The sequence below is a fragment of the Notamacropus eugenii genome, chromosome 4, assembly GCF_028372415.1.
Source record: "Notamacropus eugenii isolate mMacEug1 chromosome 4, mMacEug1.pri_v2, whole genome shotgun sequence".
Lineage (NCBI taxonomy): Eukaryota > Metazoa > Chordata > Mammalia > Diprotodontia > Macropodidae > Notamacropus > Notamacropus eugenii.
This window is the reverse complement of record NC_092875.1, coordinates 29767761-29790922: the sequence shown is the minus strand read 5'-3', so window position 1 is coordinate 29790922 and position 23162 is coordinate 29767761. Positions and strand designations below refer to the sequence as shown.

Below are 23162 nucleotides of genomic sequence, written 5' to 3'. Positions count from 1 at the left end.
TAGCTCTAGCACACAGAATTCATGAACTCTATGGACCAACCCAAACTGGCTTTCTTTCTGTTCCTCACATGACACTCCATGCCTTTGTACACATGAAATCCCATGCCTGGAGTGCACTCTCTCCTTACTCATACATCTTAGAATCCCTGGTTTCCTTCCAAGTCCAGCTCAAGTACCACCTTCGACATGAGGACATATTGGATGTCTGTTTCTAGCGATCCCCCAATCACTTTGTCTTTACTTTGTATATACTTATATATCAGGGTAGGGGTGATCTTTTGAGTTAACTACCTCCACCCCACTTAGTAAGATACCTTTATCAGGTGTAAATATATTTGGATTGAATCAATGAATCATGGGTGTAAATGACACCTCTTTTGAATCAATAAATCAAAAGCACTTCAACTAGGTGGGACAGGAAGTCTGTTCAGCTGGTGGAGAGACTTAGTTGCAACCTTTGGGGGCTTGTACAAAATGAGAAAACTAGTTTAGAATTACGGATTTGAGTATCTAGCAGCACACACACACACACACGCACACACACACAATTCACTTGCAATGCTATGTATTTTATTTTATGCATTTAAAGACATTGTCTTTAAATGAGATTCATAAGAAGAGATTCATAAGTTTTAGCTGATGACCAAAGGAGTCCATTATACTGTAAACTCCGAAAAAGCAGGAATTATCTTCTACCTGTCATTTCCCCAGCACTTAGCAACAGTGCTTGGCATATAATAGGCACTTAATAAATGTTTACTCACTAATAACTAAAAAATAAAGGTTAAGAACCCCTGCTCTTTAAGAGAAGTTTCACTATGCCTACGGGAAACTTCATGAGTAGCCCATGAATGGGAGAAAAAAATTCCATCAACCAGAAGTTGAGAGTTACTGCATTTGACCATATGTGCTCTCTCAGCTAGAACTTACTTTGAAATGGGCTCTGACTATACCAGTAAAAGAGTATGTTACAAACTTTAGTGAGGCTATTTGATGCTAACTGTTCTTGTTACAATATCTTAGTAAACACCCCTAACTAAAAGCTAATTAAGTCTATTATCTAATTTCTGTTAACTGATGGGGGAAAGTACACCAGTGGGGGCTCATAAGCCTGACTAAAAGTTAATTAAGTTCTTATCTAATTTATATAAACTGATAATAATGGGAATGTACACCACTGGGGGCTCATAAGCTTAACTAAAAGCTAATTAAATCTGTTATCTATTTATATCAACTGATAATAATGGGAAATACACCAGTTGAGCCAAAGCTTTTAGTAGACTTTTCTCTACCTCCACCCTTCAGGGCAATTCCTAGAATTCTGAAGGGAGATGTAGTAGCTACACACTCCGGGGGACCCTGCCAGACAGTACAAGTGGGTGTCAGGAAAATACATTACATAGTCATATTGTCTCCTCAACAGAGACTATTTCATGACTTTGTCTCCATAGCATGTTTTAGGCACTTAATAAATAAAGAATTGTTGACTGACTCATCTGATCCAGAAGAAGAGGTGGCCCCAGGAAGTAATGAACTCCCCTAAGTAGAGGTTTTTTGGCAGAGGCTTGATTGCCACTTGTCACAGATGTTATCCAGGGGACTACATATAGGTCCAGGTCCAGGTTGGACCAGAGCACAGGCCTCTGAGATCTCTTCCAGTGCTGAGATTCTTTGACTGCTACTTCTGGGAATCTCAGGACAGGGAGAAAGAGGAAAAGCAGGCAGAGAGATGCTGTGTGGGACTCCAGGACTTGGCATACCCTGCCCTTACTGTATAAGGACAACCACCAACTCCCCCATTAATTTAGGATAGCAGATCTAGAAAGGGCAGTAGCGATCATCTGTCTTCATCTCAGTCATTTCCTCCATCACATCCCAATAGATATGTAAGCTCTCAGAGGGAAGGAACTATGTTTTTGCCTTTCTTTGTATCCCCAACATTTAGCACACTGCCTGGTACAATGGAAGTGCTTAATAAACACTTGGTGATGAACTGATCTGGCAGCACTTAGCTTGTTTGTGGGCTCATTCTCAGAGGTCACATGGGGGAGGTGGAAAGGATCCTTCTCCTCATCCTGCCTGCCTGAAGTCTCAAAAAAGCTTCTACAATGCTTCCCCTTCCCAGACTGCTGCCTTTTTTGCTTCAATATCACTGCCAGTTGAGTCAAATACCTCAAGGAAGATGAATCTGCTTTCATACTGAAGGCCCCAGAGGCTGTTTCTTCAAAGGTTACATACGACTTAAGTCCCAAGTCAAACAATGACTCATTCCTACCCTAGGGATCTCAATGTTTGTGTAAGATGCGTGCCAGTCTACAAAGAAGCTACAATATATAAAACATTTCAGGGTCCCTGGGCAGGTCAGTGGGAGGATGGGAGTAAAGGGGAGAGGGGCAAGTGTCCTGTAGCTTCTCAGAGCCCGAGCTTATAAATGGCAAGGGAAGGAATATGGTGGTATGGTTAGAGAAGATCCGGCCCTCCCCTCTCTGCCAGAGTGGGATTTCCTTCTTTGTGGAGAATCCTGCCAGGACTAGTAACCTAGCAGGGGAGGGGCAGGCAGGATCCAGGACTGACAAGCCCGGGTGATCTCTCCCATCTCCCAGAAGGATATGAGGCTGGTCCCAGCTCTGCTCCTGACTCTCTGGACCTTCCCACCCTGCTCTCTCACATGTACCTTCCGCCATCATTTCCCTGATGTCATGGTCCTCTTTGAAAACAAAGGACAAACCCAACAACACACCTTCCCCCATCTCCACCCCTGCTTTCTCAGCTCCCTTTATGTCTAGTCTTCTTTGGAATGTAAGGTCATTGAAGGTAGGAATGTCTTTTTTGTTGCTTATATTTGCATTTCCAATGCTAAGCCCAGCGTGTGGCTTTCTGCATAATAAGTGGGCATTTAATACATTTTGACTGACTGACTTATTATACCTGTCTACCACACCACAACTATCTTTAGTCTAGAGATTTAGAATGAAAGACCTTTCCCTAACTGCTCTCTAGAGGAAAGGTAGCGGGTAGATTCCCCTAGCCAGCTTAGCCCCTTCCCATCAAGGACTGGTGCTACAAAAGACTATTACAAATAGCCAGTAAACCTCTTCATCAAAGGAAGTAATTATCAGAAACAACAGAAGTTATACAGATTAGAATACACTGAAAGAATGCACAGGAGCACATGAGTTTTTTAACTGAGAGAGACAAGATCTCAAGTCAACCTGGACAATATCTTCCAATAGTTGTAGGGGCCTGCAAGTGCTGGGGCATGTCGATGGAGGTTGGCTTCCCCTACACGTCTGTGTCTCTGGGGTTCCTGTCTGCTATTCAAAAGTCTACACCTTTCGAAGCTGGAAACTCAGGGAGGTGCCCATCAACTGGGGACTGGCTGAACCAATTATGATATATCAATGTAAGGGATAATTATTGTGCCATTTTTATGGTGCACATAATTTCTTAATGATGTTTCAGAGAAACCTACGAAGATTTCTAGGAAGTGATGTAAAGTGAAGGGAGTAGAACGAGGAAAACAGTTTATATAATAATAACAGAATAAAGATACATGGCTTCGAAAGCCTTAAGAACTCTGATCAATTCAATGACTAACCATGCTTTCAGAGGACTGATGATGACAAATGATACCCACCTCTTTTTCCTCACCTTCCCCAAACACAAAGAGGTAATAGAACCAGTGTATAGAATGAGGCACATAGTTTTTAGACACAGCTAAGTCGATAAAGGAATTTGTTTTGCGTGACTAGACATATTTATTACAAGACCTTTCTTTTTCTTTCCAAAGATGTAAGAAGTGGAAGGGAAAGAAAATAATTAGATATTTGGGGAAACTGTACATGATGACTGACTTCTCAGAACCATAAGAAACAAGTGCTATGCTGCAAACAGAATTCACAGAATTCCAAGCAAGAAGAATCAGAACATACATTTGAACTGACATGTCATAGCTCCCTTTAATAAGTAAGACTGCTCTTTTCAAAAAACACCCAATGAGGACCGTAGGATTTAGAGCTGGAAGGGGGTATAAATATGGAGCTCAATCCCCTAATTTTCCAGATTGGGGAAATGGGATTCAAGGAGGCTAAATGACAGATTCATTGAGAGGCAGCTAGGTGGTGTCATAGTGCAGAGTGCTGGACTTGGAAGTCAAGAAGATCTGAGGGTAAATTCATCCTCAGATTAGTGGCTGGCTTGGGCAAGTCACTTTACCTGTGTCTCCTCAGTTTCCTCATCTGTAAAATAAAGATAATAACATCACCTTCCTTCCAGAGTCATTGGGAAGACAAACAGAAATAAAGAATTATGAAATGATTTATAAACCCTAACGTACCATATAAATATTACCTATTATTATTAGCTATGGTCATAGTTCCAATTTTTAAAAAAGAATAAAGTAGAAAAAGAAATATATAAAATGTAAAAACCATGAGCCTTCATCCCAGAACCAGTTTATCATAGAATCTAAGAATTCTAGTTGAAAACAAAAATGAATGTTTAAGAACTAAAACACCTTAAGGAATTAATGGGTTAAAAAAATCCATGTTTTAAAATAAACTTATCTTTGGAGTCCAACTGGAGAAATACACCAAGGGCTAAGTGCCTGGAACAAGATACTTCCCAACTATGATCAGCTACTTTCTGCCTTAATATAAGATCTTCCACATGGTTATAAAAATATTACATTTGTTAAATTACTAAATGATACAATTGCATGGGGGCTGGAGAGAAAGATAGACTGGTGTTACAGATGGTGTTAAAGATAATAAATCTGGGGAAGGGGGAAAGTTGGGCCCTCCCCCAGAAGAAAGTTTTTACCTTAGACAAAGATATGTATGTATAGTGGGAGGAGGATATTAGGTTTTAGGAATATTTAGACTTGGGCAAAGCCAAGAAAGGGCAAATAATGCTCTAAAACAAACCCTGGACTGGTAGAACCCACAAAAGGATGGGGTGAATTTTCCAGCCAAAGATAACTTAAAAGGTGAGCAGGAAAGGTCTGCCACAGCTGGGTGAGAGTGGAGTACAGTCTAGTGCAGAACATGTCAGCACAGCCCTGGTCCCAGCAAGCCAGGAAGAGGCCTTGGGAGCCACTGAATCAGGAGTTCAGTGGCTGCTTCTGGAATCCTCAGCCCACAGACAGTAAAGTGGTCAGAAGAAGATTACAGGGGTCTCTTTGCTGATGCTGGGAGCAGGATTCTGTTGCTTCGCCCATACTTGGATCTGGGTCACAGTCCTAGCACACCAGAGCTTGGGGCCACAGTGAAACAAGAACCCTAATTGCAGTTCCAGGGCAGAAAAGAGCACTCACAGACCAGAGCACAGGCCAGGAAAGTAGGAAACACACCTCTCCTTAGATCATACCACTGATTATGGGAGGGGAACCTGTGGCCTTGAGGTCACATGTGGCCCTCTAAGTCCTCAAGTATGGTGCTCTGACGGAACCCAAACTTCACAGAACAAATTCTCTTAACAAAAGGATTTGTTTTATAAAACTTGGACTCAGTTGAAAGGATGTACTCAAGGACCTATAAAGGATACAGGTTCCCCACCCTTGATCTAAACTGAAAACTTACAAGTCTCTAGAAGTATCTCTGAAACAGCTGCACCTGAAGCTCGGGAGAATGTGCCCTCCACCCTGGAAACAGAGCCCTACCTTAACAAAGGGTTAAAAGTCAAGTAACAGACTGAGAATATGAGCAAAAAACAAAAAAAAATCTGACTATAGGAAGTTACTATGGGAACAAGGAAGATCAAAACACATACTAAGATGAAGATTAAAAAGTCAAAGCTCTTACATCTAAGAAAAATATGAATTGGTCTCAGGCTATGGAAGGGCTCAAAAAGGATTTTAAAAATCAAGTAAGAGAGGCAGAGGAAAATTGGGGAGAAAAATAAGATTGATGCAAGAAAATCATGAAAAAATGAGTCAGCAGCTTGGTAAAGGAATATAATAAAATATATTGAAGGAAATAACACGTTAAAAAACAGACTAGGGCAAATAGTAAGCATTCAAAAAAAAAAAAAAACTAATGACAAAAAGAATGCCTTAAAAAAAGCAGAATTGGCCAAATGGAAAAGAAGGTACATAAACCTCACTGAAGAAAATAATTCTTTAAAAACTGGAATTGAGCAAATAAAAGCTAATGACTCCATGAGACATCAAGAACCAACGAAATAAAACCAAAATAATGAAAAAACAAATGACAATTTGTGAAATATCTTATTAGAAAAAACAACTGACCTGTACAACCTATCTTGGAAAGATAATTTTAAAATTATTGGACTTCCTGAAAAAAATGATCAAAAAAAGAGCCTAGACATTATCTTTCAAGAAATTATGAAGGAAAATTGCCCTGATATTCTAGAACCAGAGGATAAAATAGAAATTGAAAGAATTCACCAATCACCTCCTAACAGAGATTCCAAAAGGAAAATTCCCAGGAATATTATAGCCAAATTTCAGAGCTCCCAGGTTAAGAAGAATATATTGCAAGCAGCCAGAAAAAAACAATTCAAGTATTATGGAGCCACAGTCAGGACAACACAAGATTTAGCAGCTTCTACATTAAACAATGGGAGGGCTTGGAATACGATATTCTGTAGGGCAAAGGAGCTAGGATTACAACCAAGAATCACCTATCCAGCAAAACTGAGAATAATCCCTCGGGAAAATCGACATTCAATGAAATTGAGAACTTTCAAGTATTCCTGATGAAAAGACCAGAACTGAATAGAAAAATTGACTTCCAAATGCGAGACTCAAGAGAAACATAAAAAGGTAAACAGGAAAAGGAAATCATAAGGGATTTAAAAAGGCTAAACTATTTATATTCCCACTTGGGAAGATGATACTTGTAATTTATAAGAACTTTCTCATTATTAGGACAGTTAGAAGGAGTACATATAGACAGAGGGCACAGGCATGAGTTGAATATGATAGGATATCTTGAGAAAGAGGATATCTTTGAGAAAGAGGAATACACTGGGAGAAAGAGAAAAGGGAGAGGCAGAATGGGTGAAATGATCTCACATAAAAGAGGCAAGAAAGAGAGGAAGACACAGGAGGTGAGGAATGCGTGAATCTTATTCTCATCAGAGTTGGCTCAAAGAGGGAATGACATAGACACTAAATTGGGTATAGAAATCTAACTTACCCTACAGGAAAGTAGAAGAAGAAGGGGATAAAAGAAGTTGGGGGTACTCATAGAAGGGAGGGTGGATTGGGAGACAGTCAGAATAGTCAGAAGCAAAACACTTTTGAGAAAGGACAGGATGAAAGGAGAAAGAAAATAGAATAAACAAGAAAAATAGGATGGAGGAAATAGAGTTAGCAGTCATAACTGTGAAAAAAATTTTGAAGCAAATATCTTTAATAAAGGCCTCATCTCTCAAATATATAGATAAATGAGTCATATTTGTAAAAAAAATAAGAGCCATTCTGTCATTGAAAAATGATAAAAAAAAAATATTAAGCCAGTTTTCAGATGAAGTAATAGAAGTTATCTATAACCATATGAAAAAATGCTCTAAATCTATTGTTTGGAGAAAAGCAAATTAAAACAATACTGAGGTACTACCTGACTCCTATTAGATTGGCTATTGGGACAGAAAAGAAGAATGATAAGTATTGGAGGGAATGTGGGAAAATTGAGACACTAATGCACCATTGGTGGAGTTGTGAATTGATTCAATCATTACATAGAACAATTTGGAACCATGCCCAAATATTTATAGCAACCCTTTTCTGGTGGCAAAGAGTTGGAAATTGAAGGGATGCCCATCAGTGGGGGAGCGGCTAAGCAAGTTGTGGTATATATTGTGATGGAATACTATTGTGCTATAGAAATGATGAGTGGGTTCTACACACTGGTCCTCTACCTTTCAGTTGAATGCCCTTCTCAGGATTGCTTCCCTCCTCTTCTCACCTGAATTCACCATGGCCTTTCCCAAGCAGCTGCTGGGCAAATGGCACCTTGTGGAAAGTAAAGGTTTTGACAAGTACATGAAGGAATTGGAAGTGGGGATGGCCCTGAGGAAAATGGCTGTTATGGCCAAACCAGATGTTCATATCTCTGAAAATGGGGATGCATGTACCATTAAGACTGAGAATACCATAAAAATTATATAATTCTCTTTTAAACTTGGTAAGAAGTTCAATGAAACCACAGCCCATGGCAGGAAAACTCAGACTGTTCTCTTGAAAATGATACATTAATCCGACCTCAGGCTTGGGATGGGAAAGAAAGCACAATAACAAGAAAAACAGAAGATGAAAAGACATTGGTGGACTGTGTTATGAACAATGTGACTTGCCACAGGGTCTATGAGAAGGCTGAGTAAAGAAATTCTGTCTTCATGTGGGACAGATTTTAGATGTTTTGAATGAACCAGCTCAATTCAATGAGCAAACTCTCCAACCAAACTCTCTTGCTTTCATCTTCGCTTCTGACTGACTACTTGCAAACAGTTTTATTTCCAAGCTTTGATATAATTAGGGTTGTTTTGGCTAGTAAATAAAGAATTATGTTGTTACTAAAAAAGTAAAGGAAAAAAATGATGAGCAGGATGCTTTCAGAAAAACCTGGAGAGACTTATATGAACTGATGCAAAGTGAAATGTGTAGAATCAGGAGAACACTGTATACAGTAAGAGCGACATTGTATGATGACCAGCTGTGAATGGTTTAGTTATTCTAAGCAATACAATGATCCAAGACAACTCTGAAGGACTTTCCCAGAGAAAGAATGGATAGAATCTGAATACAGACCAAAGCATACTTTTTTTACTTCACTTTTCTTAGATTTTTATTTTGGTCTATGCTTTCTTTTTTAACATGACTAATATGGGAATATGTTTTGTATGATTACATATGTATAACCTATTTCAAATTGCTTGCCTTCTCACTTAGGGGAGTAGAGAGGGAGGGAGAGAATTGGAAACTCAATTTTAATAATGCATATTGAAAATCGTTTTTACATGTAATTGGGGAAAAACAAAATGTTACATTTTTTAAAAATAAAAAATATATTTAAACTTAATAGGGCAAAGTTTAGGGATTCCACTGGGTGTTCTTTCATTTAAGTTTGTCTTATGAATAGCAATACCCAAATCAAAAAGTTTATATTTACTTTTGGCAAAATGAATAATTTCATAAGAAAAGTTATATCAAGTTTACTATTCTACTAGTACTTATATTATGTAGAGATAGAAAAATGGATAGAGATAGAAATTGGATGGATGGATGGGCGAGTGGAAATCAACGGATGAGATAAAAATGAAACAAATTTTGACCTGAATGAATAGGGAGCCTTGGCATTTAGCAAGTGGGGCAGGAGCAACATGGTCAGACTTTCACTTTAGGAAAATTATTTCAGCAGCCATGTGGAGAATGGACAGGATTGGGTAAGACTTGAAGTAGGGGAACCAATCAGGAAGCTGCTACACTAATCTAGGTGAAAAAATGATGAGGGCCTCAATTAAGGCAGTGTTTGTGAGTACAGAGATAGCAAATATCAGAGATGTTGTAGAGGTATAAATGACAAAATCTGGCAGTTGATTGGATATGTAGCATGGGAAATGCGAAGCATTAAGGATAATGCCCAGGTGGTCATGAACCTAGGTAAACAGAAAGATGGCAGTGGCCTTTATATAAAATGAGGATTCAGAGGAAGGTTAAGCTTTTTAGGAGGGTGGGGGAGATAATGAGCTTTGCTTTAGACATGTTGGGTTTGCATATGTCCCTTAGACAATAAGTTTGAAAATACAGGCATTTGGTGATGTGGTTCTGGAGTTCAGAAGAGAAATTAGCCTTGGTTAGATTTGTGAGTCGTCTGCATAGAAATAGTAATTAAAGTCACAGGAGCTGATGAAGTCACCTAGTGAGAATGTACAGAGGTACAGGGGGACACCCAAAGTTAGAGAGCATGATGTGGAAAGCAGGAGAACCAAGAAACACCCAGAGAAGGAGAAGGTAGGAGCAGAGGAGAGGAGTGTAGGGAGGTTAGCTGCCTGGGTCAGGTTAAGTTTTAACTAAAGTGAAGGGCCTGAGTCCAGGGCAGAAGTGGGAGGCCAGTGGTGGTGTTAAAGAAAGTGTTGCAGCTGACTTGCAAATAAATTCCTTCTATTAGGATGGAAATACGAGACCTATCTCCAAATTCTCCTATTGGTTTGTCACAAATCCATTGGTATTGGGCCATTCCACTGGGGGGAACCCTGCTGCCATTTTGGAGCTGGCCTCAATGTGAGGAAGAACTAGGTATAACCTTTGCTTTTGACACATACTGGCTATGTGATCCTGGGCTCCCCATGATCCAAGTAACTCTTAAGACTTTAATTTGGAGTGAGAGGGGAAGGTCCTTGCTGGGACTCAGATGAAAGAACAGGTCAGGAAAAAACCAAAAATAACAGCAAATAATCAGAATATGAAAAATCAATAAAAAAATTATAGCTAAAAACATTTATATTATCATAAGATCATAGATCCAGAGCTACAAGGGATGCCAGAAACCATGTAGATCAACCTTCTTATTTTTCAGTTGGTGAAACTGAGGCCTAGGGAGGTTTACTGATCTGCCAAAATCACCCTGGCAGAAATAATGAGATATGAACCCCTATCCACAGACCGAGATCTAGGGCTTTCCCCCACTGTATTACACTAGGTCTAATAGATTCATAAAAAGGATTTAATGGGGGGAAGTTATAGGATACACTTGCCCCTAAATTAGAGATAGAGATTTCCCTAATTAGAAATCCTAGGTACAAATATTAAATTTGATTTTTATGGATTGTAAACTAGATACCCAGTGATTCAGAGGACCTGCATTCAAATCCTCTCTCTAGTACTTATGACCTACTTGATCTAGGGGAAGTTATTTTATCTTTCAGAGCTTCACTTTCCTCATCTGTAAAATGAGACAGTTGAGTTAAACCAGTGATGTTGAATTCAAATAGGAACCATATCTTTTCTAGTTGCATGTTGACTTAGAAAACCACAAATTAGCATTATCTATATAGTATTGTATTTTATGAAGCATTTCCTGATTACATATTTTAGAGGACAGTTAGGTGGTACAACAGACCTGGAGTCAGAAAGACTCATCTTCCTGAGTTTAAATCTGGCCTCAGACACTCCCTAGCTGTGTGACCCTGGGCAAGTCACTTCACCCTGTTTGCCTCAGTTTCCTCATCTGTCAAATGAGCTGGAGAAGGAAATGGCAAATCAGTCCCGTGTCTTTGCCAAGAAAACTCCAAATGGGGTCATGGAGAGTCAGATATTACTAAAAAATGACTCAACAACCAGAGTTGTATGTGCCTTATTCTATCTTATTTGTAAACTCCTTGGAGATACAGATCAGATCTCTGTCTTTTTATCCTCAAGGATTATATTGAGGGGATTTCTGTTCAGATACAGGGTGGCCTAAATCCCACCTAATCATCTTTACCCTGTTGATTATTTCCAATTTATCCTGTGTAGAGCTTGATCATACCCAGCTGTTTGCATGTTACGTGCCCCATTAGCTCCTTGAGAGTAGGGGCTAATGTTTGCCTTTGGATCCACAGCGATTAGTGCCCTGCCTGGGTGATAGTGTTCTTGGTCACTATATGATGCAAGATTTGAATGGGGTGGTCTCTGAATTCCCTTGCACCTCCAACTCTGTAACTCAATGATCCTCTCAGGCTCCTTCTAATTCTGAAATTTTATTGCTTATCATTCTATGTTCTATGTCATTCTCTATGGGATGGGTCATTTTCCAGATGAGGATACTGAGGCTCACAGAGGACAGGAGAACCTGGATCTCTTCACTCCCAAGCCAATACTCTTTCCACTGTCAAAATATCTACAAGTTGCTTGAGTCACTAAGATAAATTTGAGTAAAATAAAAATAAATGAAATACATGATAAATTAAAATAAATTAGGAAAATGTCCTCTCCTGGAAGTGCTTGAAAGTCAGGCAGAGGGAGGAGTTTAATCTCCATGGGATAAGCAATCATGAGAAATGTTTGGAGTCCCCAGATGGAACAGGAAGGTACCATTTTCAGAGATGAAAATCCCAAGATAATGACAAAGGCATGAAATTCCTCAGAAGACTGACCTGCTTTGTTGAAAGGTAGTTTAAAGGTACGTGTCTGATTGGCAATGGGAAATTCTTGTTAGAATATTGGTTATCTAAGGTAGATCTTGGCATGCAAAGATATTGGTACGTATGTCTTTCTATATGTACATTTTCTAGTTCCTAACAAGTCTTAATAGATGTATGGACTCTGAATGAGCCAGTTGAGGTTTATTAAAGTAGCTAACTTCGGTATTTCTGCTTGTCCAATACCACCACCACACAAAAGTGCTCCTGTTCTCCATTTCTTGCAAATGGAATTTTCTTCTCCACTTCTGGGAGGTTTTCTTACCTGTTTCTTCACTTCTGAGCCCCAGTCAGAAGCAGAGATATTAAAAATCCTTACAGGATTAAACCTGGGCTTTTAAACATAAGCAAGGGAAAATTTGAGAGGAACCTCTGAGCCTAGCTCAGGCTTGTTTATCATCAGGAATTCTGATAAATCCGGCCCAAAGTTACATGTAGCAGGAGGTGCCCAAGGTATCTCAAATGCTGTTACCATTTTATATTACTAAATCCAATGTGATAACCCTGATGGTGTTTCATTAGTATTAATGACATGGAATAATTACTGCTGGAGTGACCCACATTAAAAGAGAGATGGAGAAAAGAATCATTTAACATGGAGATAACATTTTGATAAATGGAAATTACATCTTGATGGGCTCTGAGATCATGGTGAAATAAGAAAAGGAGGCAATTTTCCCTGCTTCTCAATTTGTTTAAGTCTGGGGCAAAATAGAAGCAAAGATTCCTTGGGATGGATATACATTCAATCATTAATCTGCCCTAAATGAAAACACTGTGGCATACTAAGAATTAATCTGTACAAAACACATAACTATGAAAGACAAGAACACCTCTGTGTAAACTGTAGGGTATTAGATTTGGAACTGGAAGATAACTCAGAGGTAAGAATAACTAGCATTGGTAGCATTTTAAGGTTTGTAAAGTGCTTCACATATGTTAAGGTAGGTGCCAATATTAACCCTAATTTACAGATGAGGAATTTGAGGCAGACAGAGGATAAGTGAGCTGCCCAGGATCGCACAACCAGGACTAGAGTCCAGGTCTTCCTGATTCGGAAGTCCCACCACCAGGATTCCAGTAATCTAGTCTAATCCACTCATTTTTACAGATAAAAAGCCATGTGACCAGATTTGTCCAAGGTCACTCATAGATTAAATAGATAAGATAAATAAACAAATCCTGGCTGATCCAGGATTTGCATGAGGATCAGCCTGCCCTTCTCTGACTTCTAACCATAGATAGCCTACTATGAAATAGCATGCCTGATGTAAATAAGGGTACTGGGGAGTTGTCTGCCTGGGTACCAGCTGCTAAGGCGTGGCTGGATGTTCTAATTAATGGTCACTTTATACTCACACAATGTGAACCCAGAGACTAGAAGGCAACAACAGTGGATGGGCTCACCTGAAGGGCATCCAGAAGACGTGGAGCAGACAGCTAAGAAGGCCCCAACATAAGGTCATCACCAGTGGTGCCAGGGTGGTTAACACTCCCCTCAAGCTCTCTCTGGTTCCCACTAATAGTACCTATGACCAGTATTACATTTGTGAGTCCAAATGCTTCTTTTTCTCATAGAACGGGTAGAATCCTGCCCTTGGTCAGGCCTCCTGAGATTCCTCATGGTGTGGAGATGACTTTGGGGCTCTTGAAAGCCATGTCAGCTTGGGGCCAGACTCATCAGATGCTAGGAAGCTGGAATGTTTGAGTTTAGAGCTGGAATAATGTGTCTGTGTTCCAAGTCTTGGCCACTCCATCTATATGTGGAAAGATAGTAGATGATAATTTTTTTCCAGCCAAGGCAACTTGTGAAGATTGACTATTAAGGAATCGGTGGGGTGGGCTGCTACCTCAATTAGTGGAGAAGATTCCCTCCAAAATAGGGAAAGTAGCCAAAGCACTTAGCTTTGAGGGAGTTCTAGGGTTGGTTTTACTCAACCTAGAGATAGAAAGGTTCTCAATGGAGGTCAATTAGATTCTAAGGTAGAGAAAGCTGGTAAGGTTCGGAGAATGAGAAGGGAGATAGTGCTTACTCTTGAGAAAGGGAGAGATTGAGGGAAAAAAACAGGTCCCTTGAATTATATATTTCCACAAGGAAAGTCTAGTTTTGTTCTCATATATAAAAAAGCCACATTCCCCACTGTGGTGAGGCCAGAAAATTTTTAAGCTAGGAGACTCCTCTCAGGAATCCTTTTCTTCCACTCCCCAAGCCCCCATTTATTTGTCAAATGTCCTATCTGCGGTCACGTGGCTTGACACTAGAACTCATCTACATTTTCCTAGAATCAGAATATTAACTTTAACATCTAGGAATTGCTTGGGATATGCAGAAAGGCTGCTGGCTAAGATTCTGAACTCAGATGTCTGTCTGATCCTGGTCCAGTTATCCAACCTCCCTGGCCTTCAGCAGCCTCTCTGCACAAAGCCGCACTGGATGGGATGGGCTCAGAGGTCAGGGTGAGGGTCTTAGAGCCTTTAAGAATGAAGACTTATCTCATCCTGCAGAGGGAGCCAGGCCCAGGCTGCTGAGGGAGTTTAGGAAGCTGACCCCGAGGTCTGTGTTCCGAGGTACGGGAACGAAGCCCAGACTTTTTTCGGAACCTCTCCATGAGTTGGCCAGGGTAATTTAGTTACAGAAGAAAAGAAAGATGCGTTGCTCAATGTTTCAGTAATTCAATAATTTATTCATCTAAAAAAGTGTGTAAAAGTATATAGCTCTCATCCACAAGGTATATATGAATGACATTTAAAATGGAGGCCTTTTATTATCGTCTCTTTTTATCAAAGTCTTTTTAGTGTATTGTACCAGCGATATACTGTAGTTTTTTTTTAAATGAACTTCACATATTTTTGTATTCTTTCAAATTGTCTGCTATATATAAAAGAAGCTCACTGCAAAATGCTTGAAGGAAAAAAAAAGACAAAAATTCAGAACTTCCCAGAAATGTACAGCTTTTACATTTAAAAAAGGTTCTGAAATATACATACATGCATGCGGGACAATCCCCTCCCCCCCTCGCCCCTCAGCTCAAACCACAGTAAGAGTTCTGATTTCTGCATGATCTCCAAAATTAGAAATTAAAAAAAAAAAATAACTTTTTCACTCTGTAGCAAATCCAGGGCTTGTACATTTCAGATTAATTCAGTAAAAAACTCACAAGTAAAATAATGCATATTTAAGGGAAATATTATACAGACTTTCACACAGAAGTACATAATAAGATTTTTTTAAATCTATTGCCATTCATTTATTTTGCACAAAAACGTATAAATATGTCACCAGCTTTTCTTAACTTAAAAAACTTAAATAAAAACGACACCAGATGAAAACTACCCTTTGCTGCCTTTTTTTTTTTTTAATAATTTTTTTGTGGGTTTTTTTTCCTTTTTGCTTAGAACTGGGTTTCTAGGGAAAAAAAGCCCCTGCATAAAAACAGCCCATTAAAAAAAAATTTCAGATGAATTCTGGGAAAAAACAACCCCAAAGTGGTAAAAGATTACAAATGTCTACTTTACAATGTGTCTTCTCACCAAGGTAAATTTTTATACAAGTTTACAATCTTCATATTTTTATGCGCTTCAAAAGGCCTTGAGAATTTTCCTTTCTGATTAAGAAAAAATAGCACTGCGATATTTTTAAAGTCCATTTTACACTGTACACATTAGATACAAACGGTTTGATATATCAGATTTGTAACCTATACATTGCGGAGATGTCCCGCCCCCCCCCCCCCCGCCCCCCATCGCCCCCCAGGTGGTTCAGAGAACAAAATCATCCACTTACATGGCTACTTCTCTGCTTTCACATTCCCACCACACAACAGACTTTTTTTCTTTAATATAATTTGTTTTTAAACATTAGATTATTTCAAGAAAAATACTTTTAAAAAATCATAGTAATTATTACACTTTTTTTGTTAACCAGAACATGAAAGTATTTTGGAAGAACTTTTAAAATTTGCATGATTCTCTCCATAGACCCCTAGATCTCCCTGCCTGATGATCCAAGCGCCCCAGCCGCTCCCTACCACTCCACTCGGAGAGTCTGGAACGAAGGGGTCATAAAGGCTTCCATCATAGCCATTATTAACATTTCAAAAAGGCAATCATTTTACTAAACAAAGCTCCACCACAGTGGTTCCACTTCAAGTACTAATTTAATGACAAGTTTTATTATTTCTTTGAAATAATATTCCTATGGTCCAGAAATAATCTACCATATTCGTACATGATTTGGAGAGCAAATGCTCTCTGGGAAACACTTCCACTCTCTTGGGAGGTCTAGTTTTCAATGTAGCTTTCTGAGCATCGTTGCCTGGAGAGGGCACTTTGATCCCCACTCTGGAAAGGGGGCCCTGGCCATGCCCGCCACCACAGCCCTGAATCTGAGTCACCTGCCTGTGACTTTTGATTCAACCCCGGCCACTCCGATAAGACAGCATTCTAAGCCAAAGTTTCTTAGCCAAACCTGCTGCCTGGCTCTGAGTGCATTTCTGTTCAGAATAATCTCCCTGGGTTTGTTTTTACCTCTCTTCTGGTTTTCAGACAGGTGTGTAGACAAATAATCCTATGGGGGCTCCTGATGGGTTTCATCTAGAGTACCTGGTCCTCACTAATTTAAAAACAAAAACAGACAACAAATATGATTTAAAATAAATAGACAAAGTTAAATGTGTGCCAGACCATCCCATCTACGCAGATGAGGAAATCACCAAAGCACTTACACCTGTTATTAAGGCGGCACAATCTCTCTCTCTTTGTACTCGAGCTGGTCCTTGTTTCATAAAGCCCCACCTGATGCAGTTCAAACACTTACAGGCTACCCACCCCAATCCCTAGAGGCCTTAGACCCTTATTTTTAAGCAATTAAAACAGGATCAGTCTCTTAGGGAAAAGGACACCACATTCTCCATGTTTTCCTTCTTAAAAACAAAAACAAAAACACAAAACTTCCTGTTGATCAACCAGCAGGACGGGGCCATCTGTGACATTAACACTGGCGGAATGTCCCCTCGTCTGGGAGCTCGCAGGTCCTTAGGAGAAGCCTCGCTTCCCCTGCAGACACAATAGAACTGACGTGGGTCTCTTGGGAAAGCAAAGCCCAACACAGGCTCACGGAGGCCACTCTGGAGAAAGAAGCATGGGCCATTTGCAGAGTGCAGTTCATTTCTTGGATTGAGGTTTTGAGGAAAAGAGAGGGAGGTCCAAGCCAGAAAGGAACAAGTGCTTTCCAAATTAAAGTATGTTCATGATGGCGTTGTACAACTGAGTGAGCACCACAAAGTGGACGGGAAGGCAGGAGGTGCGGTCCTGGGTGGCGGGATTGCACGTGAGCCAGGACAGTGCGTTGTACTGCTCCAGAACAAACCTGTCAAGGAAGTGCATGGTGAGGAGCTGAAGGGGCTGTGACTGGCCCCTGGCCTGGGTGCCTCCCTCGGGCCCACCCTCTTAATTCTGCTTGCCTTGGAAGCTCACACTTCATAGCAGTCACTTGTAAAGGCATAAGGCCAAAGGAACCAGGGTTAGAAGTCTTCACCTGACACTCCAGTATCCGAGCTATGGAACTGTTGGCTGACATTAGGGAAAAAAGTCTGGTTTCTGCAAACAAGAGGCAGAAATGATTCCTTCTTCCCTAAGGAGTCTGGAGGGGATGGTGGAAGGATTCAACCCATTATGTCAATGGAGAAATGTCCATTGGCATCAGAGAATTACAATGTATCTAATCTCTTTTTCAACATACAAAAATTTGTTCATACATAAAAATATTTTTCATTGTAATTTTAATTTCAGACTCATTTCCAGAGTGCCATCTGGCTCTCTGTATCAGGCTGGATTAAGCCTGTCCTCAGCAGTCACCTTGTGGGTGACAAAGGGCAGTTTTATAGACCAGAGGCCACATGTCTCCTACAAACAAAAATGGCTGCCAGGTGCTTGTCTGACTGGTTCATTAACTATTTAAAGCTAAACCCCTGGAGCCTGGGGCTGATTCTCTGGCCTTTGCTAAGTTCTCCTTCCTTCCATTGTCTTCGTAATCACAAAACTTCAAGATGGGCCAGGACAGCCCCAGACCCAAGTGAGCTGAGCAGACTGTGGGCCAGAGCGATTAGGCAGAGTGCAGCACTGGCCCCCAGGATGCCTCTTACCTCAGGACATCCGATGTGGTTTTGGAGTCCAGAGGGTGTGGCACACGCTGGGAGTTCCTGGCGGGGAGAAGTTCGTCCATCTGAGCTACAGAAATGTGGTGGTGCAGGGAGGCCTGCAAGACAGCAAGGGGAGGGGGCGGGGTGTCAAAGGGGCTGGCAGAAGCTTGAGCAGCTCCTTTGGTGACCAGGTACATGTCCTGATACAAACAAGTAAATACAAGGTCACTGAGGAGCGAAAGTGCTAACGAGGGAGCTGCAGGGTGGCACCTTCAGGGGTGCTGTGCGCTCTGTGAGGTAGAAGCCAGACTGCCAGGCTCTGCAAACAAAGCGCCTGACTTGTCTGGAACGGGAAGGCAGGCCGAAATCTCTTTGGGAGGGATGTTCAGTGTGTATGAGATCATCCCTGAGAACATGGGAAGCCACTGGCTATTTCTAAGCTGGGAAGGGAAGAGAGGGAAGTCTGTAGATTGAAGGCAGGAGGGACTTGAGGAGGAGCCTAGTGCGCGAAGAGACAGAGGCATGTGTGGGAAACAGTACAGAGGTGGCAGAGACAAGAGCAGTAAGTGACCGGCCACAGAGGGGAAGGGACGATCTACTGGGCCAGAGGTTCAGGAATGTGTCCATCACAGGAGATCACAATCTTCAGTAACCTTGCTATAGGAACCCCCCCACAGCTTTTGGGAATCTTGTTGTGAAAAGTCTAGCTGGTCACTTATCCAGCCCTGGAGGCTTCAGCAGCAGGCAGGCACAGAAGTGGCGTTCACTCTCTTGAACACACAGCAGCTAAGCGGAAGCACCAAAATGCTTCCTAGGGACTTGTGCCTCCATGTGGGGAGTCACTTATGGGTGCTCCTCACTGGGGGCACCAGGATCCATTATGCCTTGTATGGCCACAGAAAAGTTTGGGCCAGCGCAATCCTCAGCAGATGCCTACATCCCCGGGCATATTCAGGAACTTGGGGGCGTGAGGCCTTGGAAGGGTGCTGAAGCACTGGTCTGGGACTGACCAAGAGATGATTCCAGTTCTGGTGAGTCATCCACAAGAATGATCCAACCTCTAGTGTGGGGAGAGAACTGTCTATAAACAGAGAGCTGCCCTGCTAAGTCTGAGCTCCCTGTCAGCAGATTGCTTGAAGCAAAGGTCAGATAGCTGTTTATAGGGGATGCTGGAAGGTGACTCATATTTCTAGGAGGAGTTACCAAGGTAGCATGCCACTGAGGTCCTTTCCAACACTATGAAAGCAGAGAGAGCCTGGCCAGAGAAAGCAGCCTTAGCTCCTGAGAGTCCAGCTAGGACACTGAGCATTGGAGGCATCCCTGCCAGCCCAAACCATTTGAATTTCAAGGGCAGACCTACCTTCAGGAAGAGAGGGCACTGATTTTGGGCTTGTGGACACGAGGACCAGAACCACTGGGGAAGGTTCTCAGCTTTGGCTGTTGACACGAAATAGCCCAGAGCGAGAGGCTGCTGCTTCAACTCCTCGGGGGCTTCTCGGGACAGAAGGCGCTCACCTTGGCTCTGAGAGAGACAAAACACAGGAGCAGAGGCAGCGGGGGAGGTTAGTCTGTCTTGAAAGCCTTTCTGCAGTGCGCTTATTGTATGGATCCCATTAATTCCCTTTCTGGCAGGACACCAGAGACAGAGAAGAGCAAACACCAAGGATCCAACTTCCCCGAAATGCAGCTAAGCCTATGATAGTTCCACTCAGACAGAGCGCCGAGCCACTAACCCAGAGTGCCACAGGTATTGGGTCATGGCCAAGGGGTTTTGTAATTTGGTCTGGGATGGAGTCTGCAAGGCCTTTTGCCAGCCAGACCAGCCTGAGGACTGCCTGGGGGCTGGGCCGTCAGAGGGTCGGGGAGGGCTCTGTCTGCTTTCTCAAGCTGCCCTTCTTATTAAGACTGCTGATGTCAGATGTGAGCTCTGCCACCCAATCTCTGCTATGCGCATTTGGAAATGTCTTCACTTATTGGTTCCTTCTCATGAGCTATTAATACTTTAAAAATGTCCTACATGTTCTTCCTCCAAAAATAAAACAAATGAAAAAATGATGCCCAGACCTATTAACTATCCACCAACACAGTCTGGGTGCACAAACACCTATTCAGTTTTTTGAGTATATAACACATAGGTTCCTACACAGAACCATCTAGCTATAAAACAGACTGGACGCAGATCAGAACTGGTTCTTGTCCAAAGGGCACTGGGTGTGCCTTCGTGAATAAAGCGTTAGGCCTCGAGTCAGGACAACCTGCATGAGAATCCCAGGGCAGGCACTTACCAGCTGTTGTGACCCTGTGCCTCAGTTTCCTTGATGGTAAAATAAGAGTGATGATGGCCCTTACCTCACAGGGTTGTTGTGAGGATCAAATGAGATACCAGGTACACTGCTTTGCAGACCTTAAAGCGCTATATAAATGCTAGTACTTGTCAGCATCGGCATCATCGCTCCTGAGGAACCGCACAGGTGCTAGTCTCATTGAAAAGTCCTCCTCTATAATATATTGTAGTCAGGTAACTATGACTTGAGTAGATAAACGCACACACCCTCCCTCTGAAATTAATAAATGGAGCTGGTAGAAAAGGCTGTAGTGGGCCTGCTGACAAAGCTAAATATAAAACCAAGACCCTCGTATTCCATGACTCCTGGGAGGACACCCTTCAAAGGGCAAGGCTAACAAGTCATGGGTCTGTTTTTTTAAAAACCAACTGGCCCGGTCCCAAGGAGCAGCAGCAGCTCATCCTCCACGTCTCCAACATGGCCCCAGCTATGAAAGTCCCACCATGCTGGTGGCCCTGAGAGCATCCCTAGGACCAGCAAGCTTTTCCTGAGTTATCTTCCCCCCTCCCCTTTTAGCTTTCTGTCTCTCTTGGAAAGACTGAAAGGCTGGGAAGAAGCTGGGCCCGTCGGGAACAAGACTCTGCCCTTTGCTTCACTTCCTTCCCTTGCCTTTGGTGGATAGAGAGGCACAGAAAGATATAAGGAGGTGTGCAAACTTCTTTATTTTTTTTGATAATCGTATCATAATCTAATTGTTCTTCATAACTCCATGTATTTTATTTCATGCACTTAAAAAACATGACTCTGAGAAGGGGTCCACAGGCTTAGAAAGACTGACTGCCAAAGAGGCCCAAGACACAGGCAGAGAAAGGTTAAGAACACTTGACTAAGACCCGATATCAAGACATTAATTCTGCCTCATTTCAAGCAACTTAAGCTGTGAAACCTTCACACACTTAAAAAGGTTTTCCCCACTATAATCTCTTAACTAGGCATCAAAGAAAGCTCCACAAGCTCTAAGGAGGGTTGGGGAGGTGGCCAGGGCTCACCATGGCTACTGCTTCAGGACTCTGGACAACAGGGACTCTTCTTTTTGGTAAACAGTGGCAATGAATTAAAGGACATGTAGAAGGAAGCTCTGACCCAAGGGGGAATGATCACACATTGCTAGTTTTTAGAAACTGAAATTATAGCTCAATTACCATACCCTTTGTTAATGAGAACACGGAATTACTAAAGCAGGTTCCCCTGGAAAAGACCTGCAGGCATCTGCCAGTGAGAAACCTCATTTCTGGCAGTCTGGTGAAAGATTTGGATGGATTTTTCCATCCAAGTGACTGGGTGAGTCACTTAATTGCTGTTTACCTCAGTTTCTCCATCTGTAAAACAGGGATAATAAGAGCACCTACCTCTCAGGGTTGTTGTGAGGATCCAAAGAGATCATGACTGTAAAATGGTCTGCAAACCTTCGACAGCTATACCAGTGCTGGCTGTTACTATTACTAATACTGAACTGGCTTGTGGACAATGGGGATCTGTGTTCTGGGGTCAGGTCCAAGGGAATGAAGTCTGTATGGGCATGCCAGAGCCTCAGGAGCAGTGAGGCCCCAGAAGTGCCCATCCAGGGAGGAGGGAGGTCTGCAGAGGGCTCAGGCAAGAGGAGCTACCTACAAACAGTGATACCTGCTCCGGGGGCTGAGGAGGCCACGACCTGTTTTTCCTTTTAAAATGTTCTTCAGTGAAATTAGTGCTAGGGAACAGAATTCAACTGAATGAAATCAAAGCCCTTGAAGTGAAGTGGAAGGAATGCTTTAATTAGCCCAAGTTCAGTTTGGACACTCCACATGCCTGTCTCTCACTTTCTTACCCCATTCCATCTTAAAATACTGAGGACAAAAGAAGAGTGAGTGCAATGAGTGGGCACGGCCCACGATTCTGGAAACCTGCAGTGCACCCGCATGGTGGTGGGAATTCTATGAATGAAATCCTTTAACAGCCTCCATGTCCTTGGTGCAGTTACAGGTGAAGCAAGGCATACCTTCCGATTCCTGCTCTATATCAAGGACGGCCTGGAATGGACCACATTAACATGACACTGTGAGTCTTAGGCCTTCACTGGGGCTGCTCACAAACAGCATTCCATTATTTCTGCGTGTTGGTGATAGCAAGGATTGGGCCAGCCGCCTTCCGCATCACTTGTAACTTCTGATGGAGAGGAGCCCCTGCCAAACTGCCTTCAAATGAATGCGACAATCAACAATTCTTTCTCGGATTAACAAAATTAATTTACATCTTAAATAAGCAGTGATGCTGGGACCAGCTTCTTGAAAACCACTCTAGGTAAAAATAACTTGTAAACAGCATGTGCCCAAAGCTTCATCTTTGTTAAGTCAATAATATTTGCATAAAGCTCTAGCACCTGCAGAGAGAATGACTTTCTGACATACAGCTTCATCATTTGCAAAAAATGTATTTATCCCAAGTTCTACTGTCCTTTCTTCGAAGTAGAGCAAAGGCAGGCCCATTCCCACACGTTCTTCTCCTGCACCCACGGCAGACAGACCCAACAAGATGTCCAGTTAAACATGGCACC

At 41.9% G+C, this 23162-nt stretch overlaps 1 protein-coding gene and 1 pseudogene across 7 annotated transcripts in view; one reads left to right on the top strand and one right to left on the bottom strand.

The window, feature by feature from the left end:
- The first annotated feature begins 7803 nt into the window (after nt 1–7803).
- Nucleotides 7804–8393, top strand: LOC140498066 (fatty acid-binding protein 5 pseudogene; annotated as a pseudogene).
- A 6414-nt stretch (nt 8394–14807) lies between these two features.
- Nucleotides 14808–23162, bottom strand: part of MED13L (mediator complex subunit 13L) — a 415471-nt gene continuing 407116 nt past the window's right edge. For all 7 annotated transcript variants that reach the window (XM_072600340.1, XM_072600342.1, XM_072600338.1 and 4 more), the window contains 3 exons: nt 19645–19806; nt 18288–18400; nt 14808–17512 (listed from right to left, as the gene is read on the bottom strand). In XM_072600340.1, coding sequence (XP_072456441.1) covers nt 17380–17512; nt 18288–18400; nt 19645–19806 — 408 coding nt within the window. In that variant the 3' untranslated portion in view covers nt 14808–17379. The remainder of the gene's footprint in view (nt 17513–18287; nt 18401–19644; nt 19807–23162) is intronic.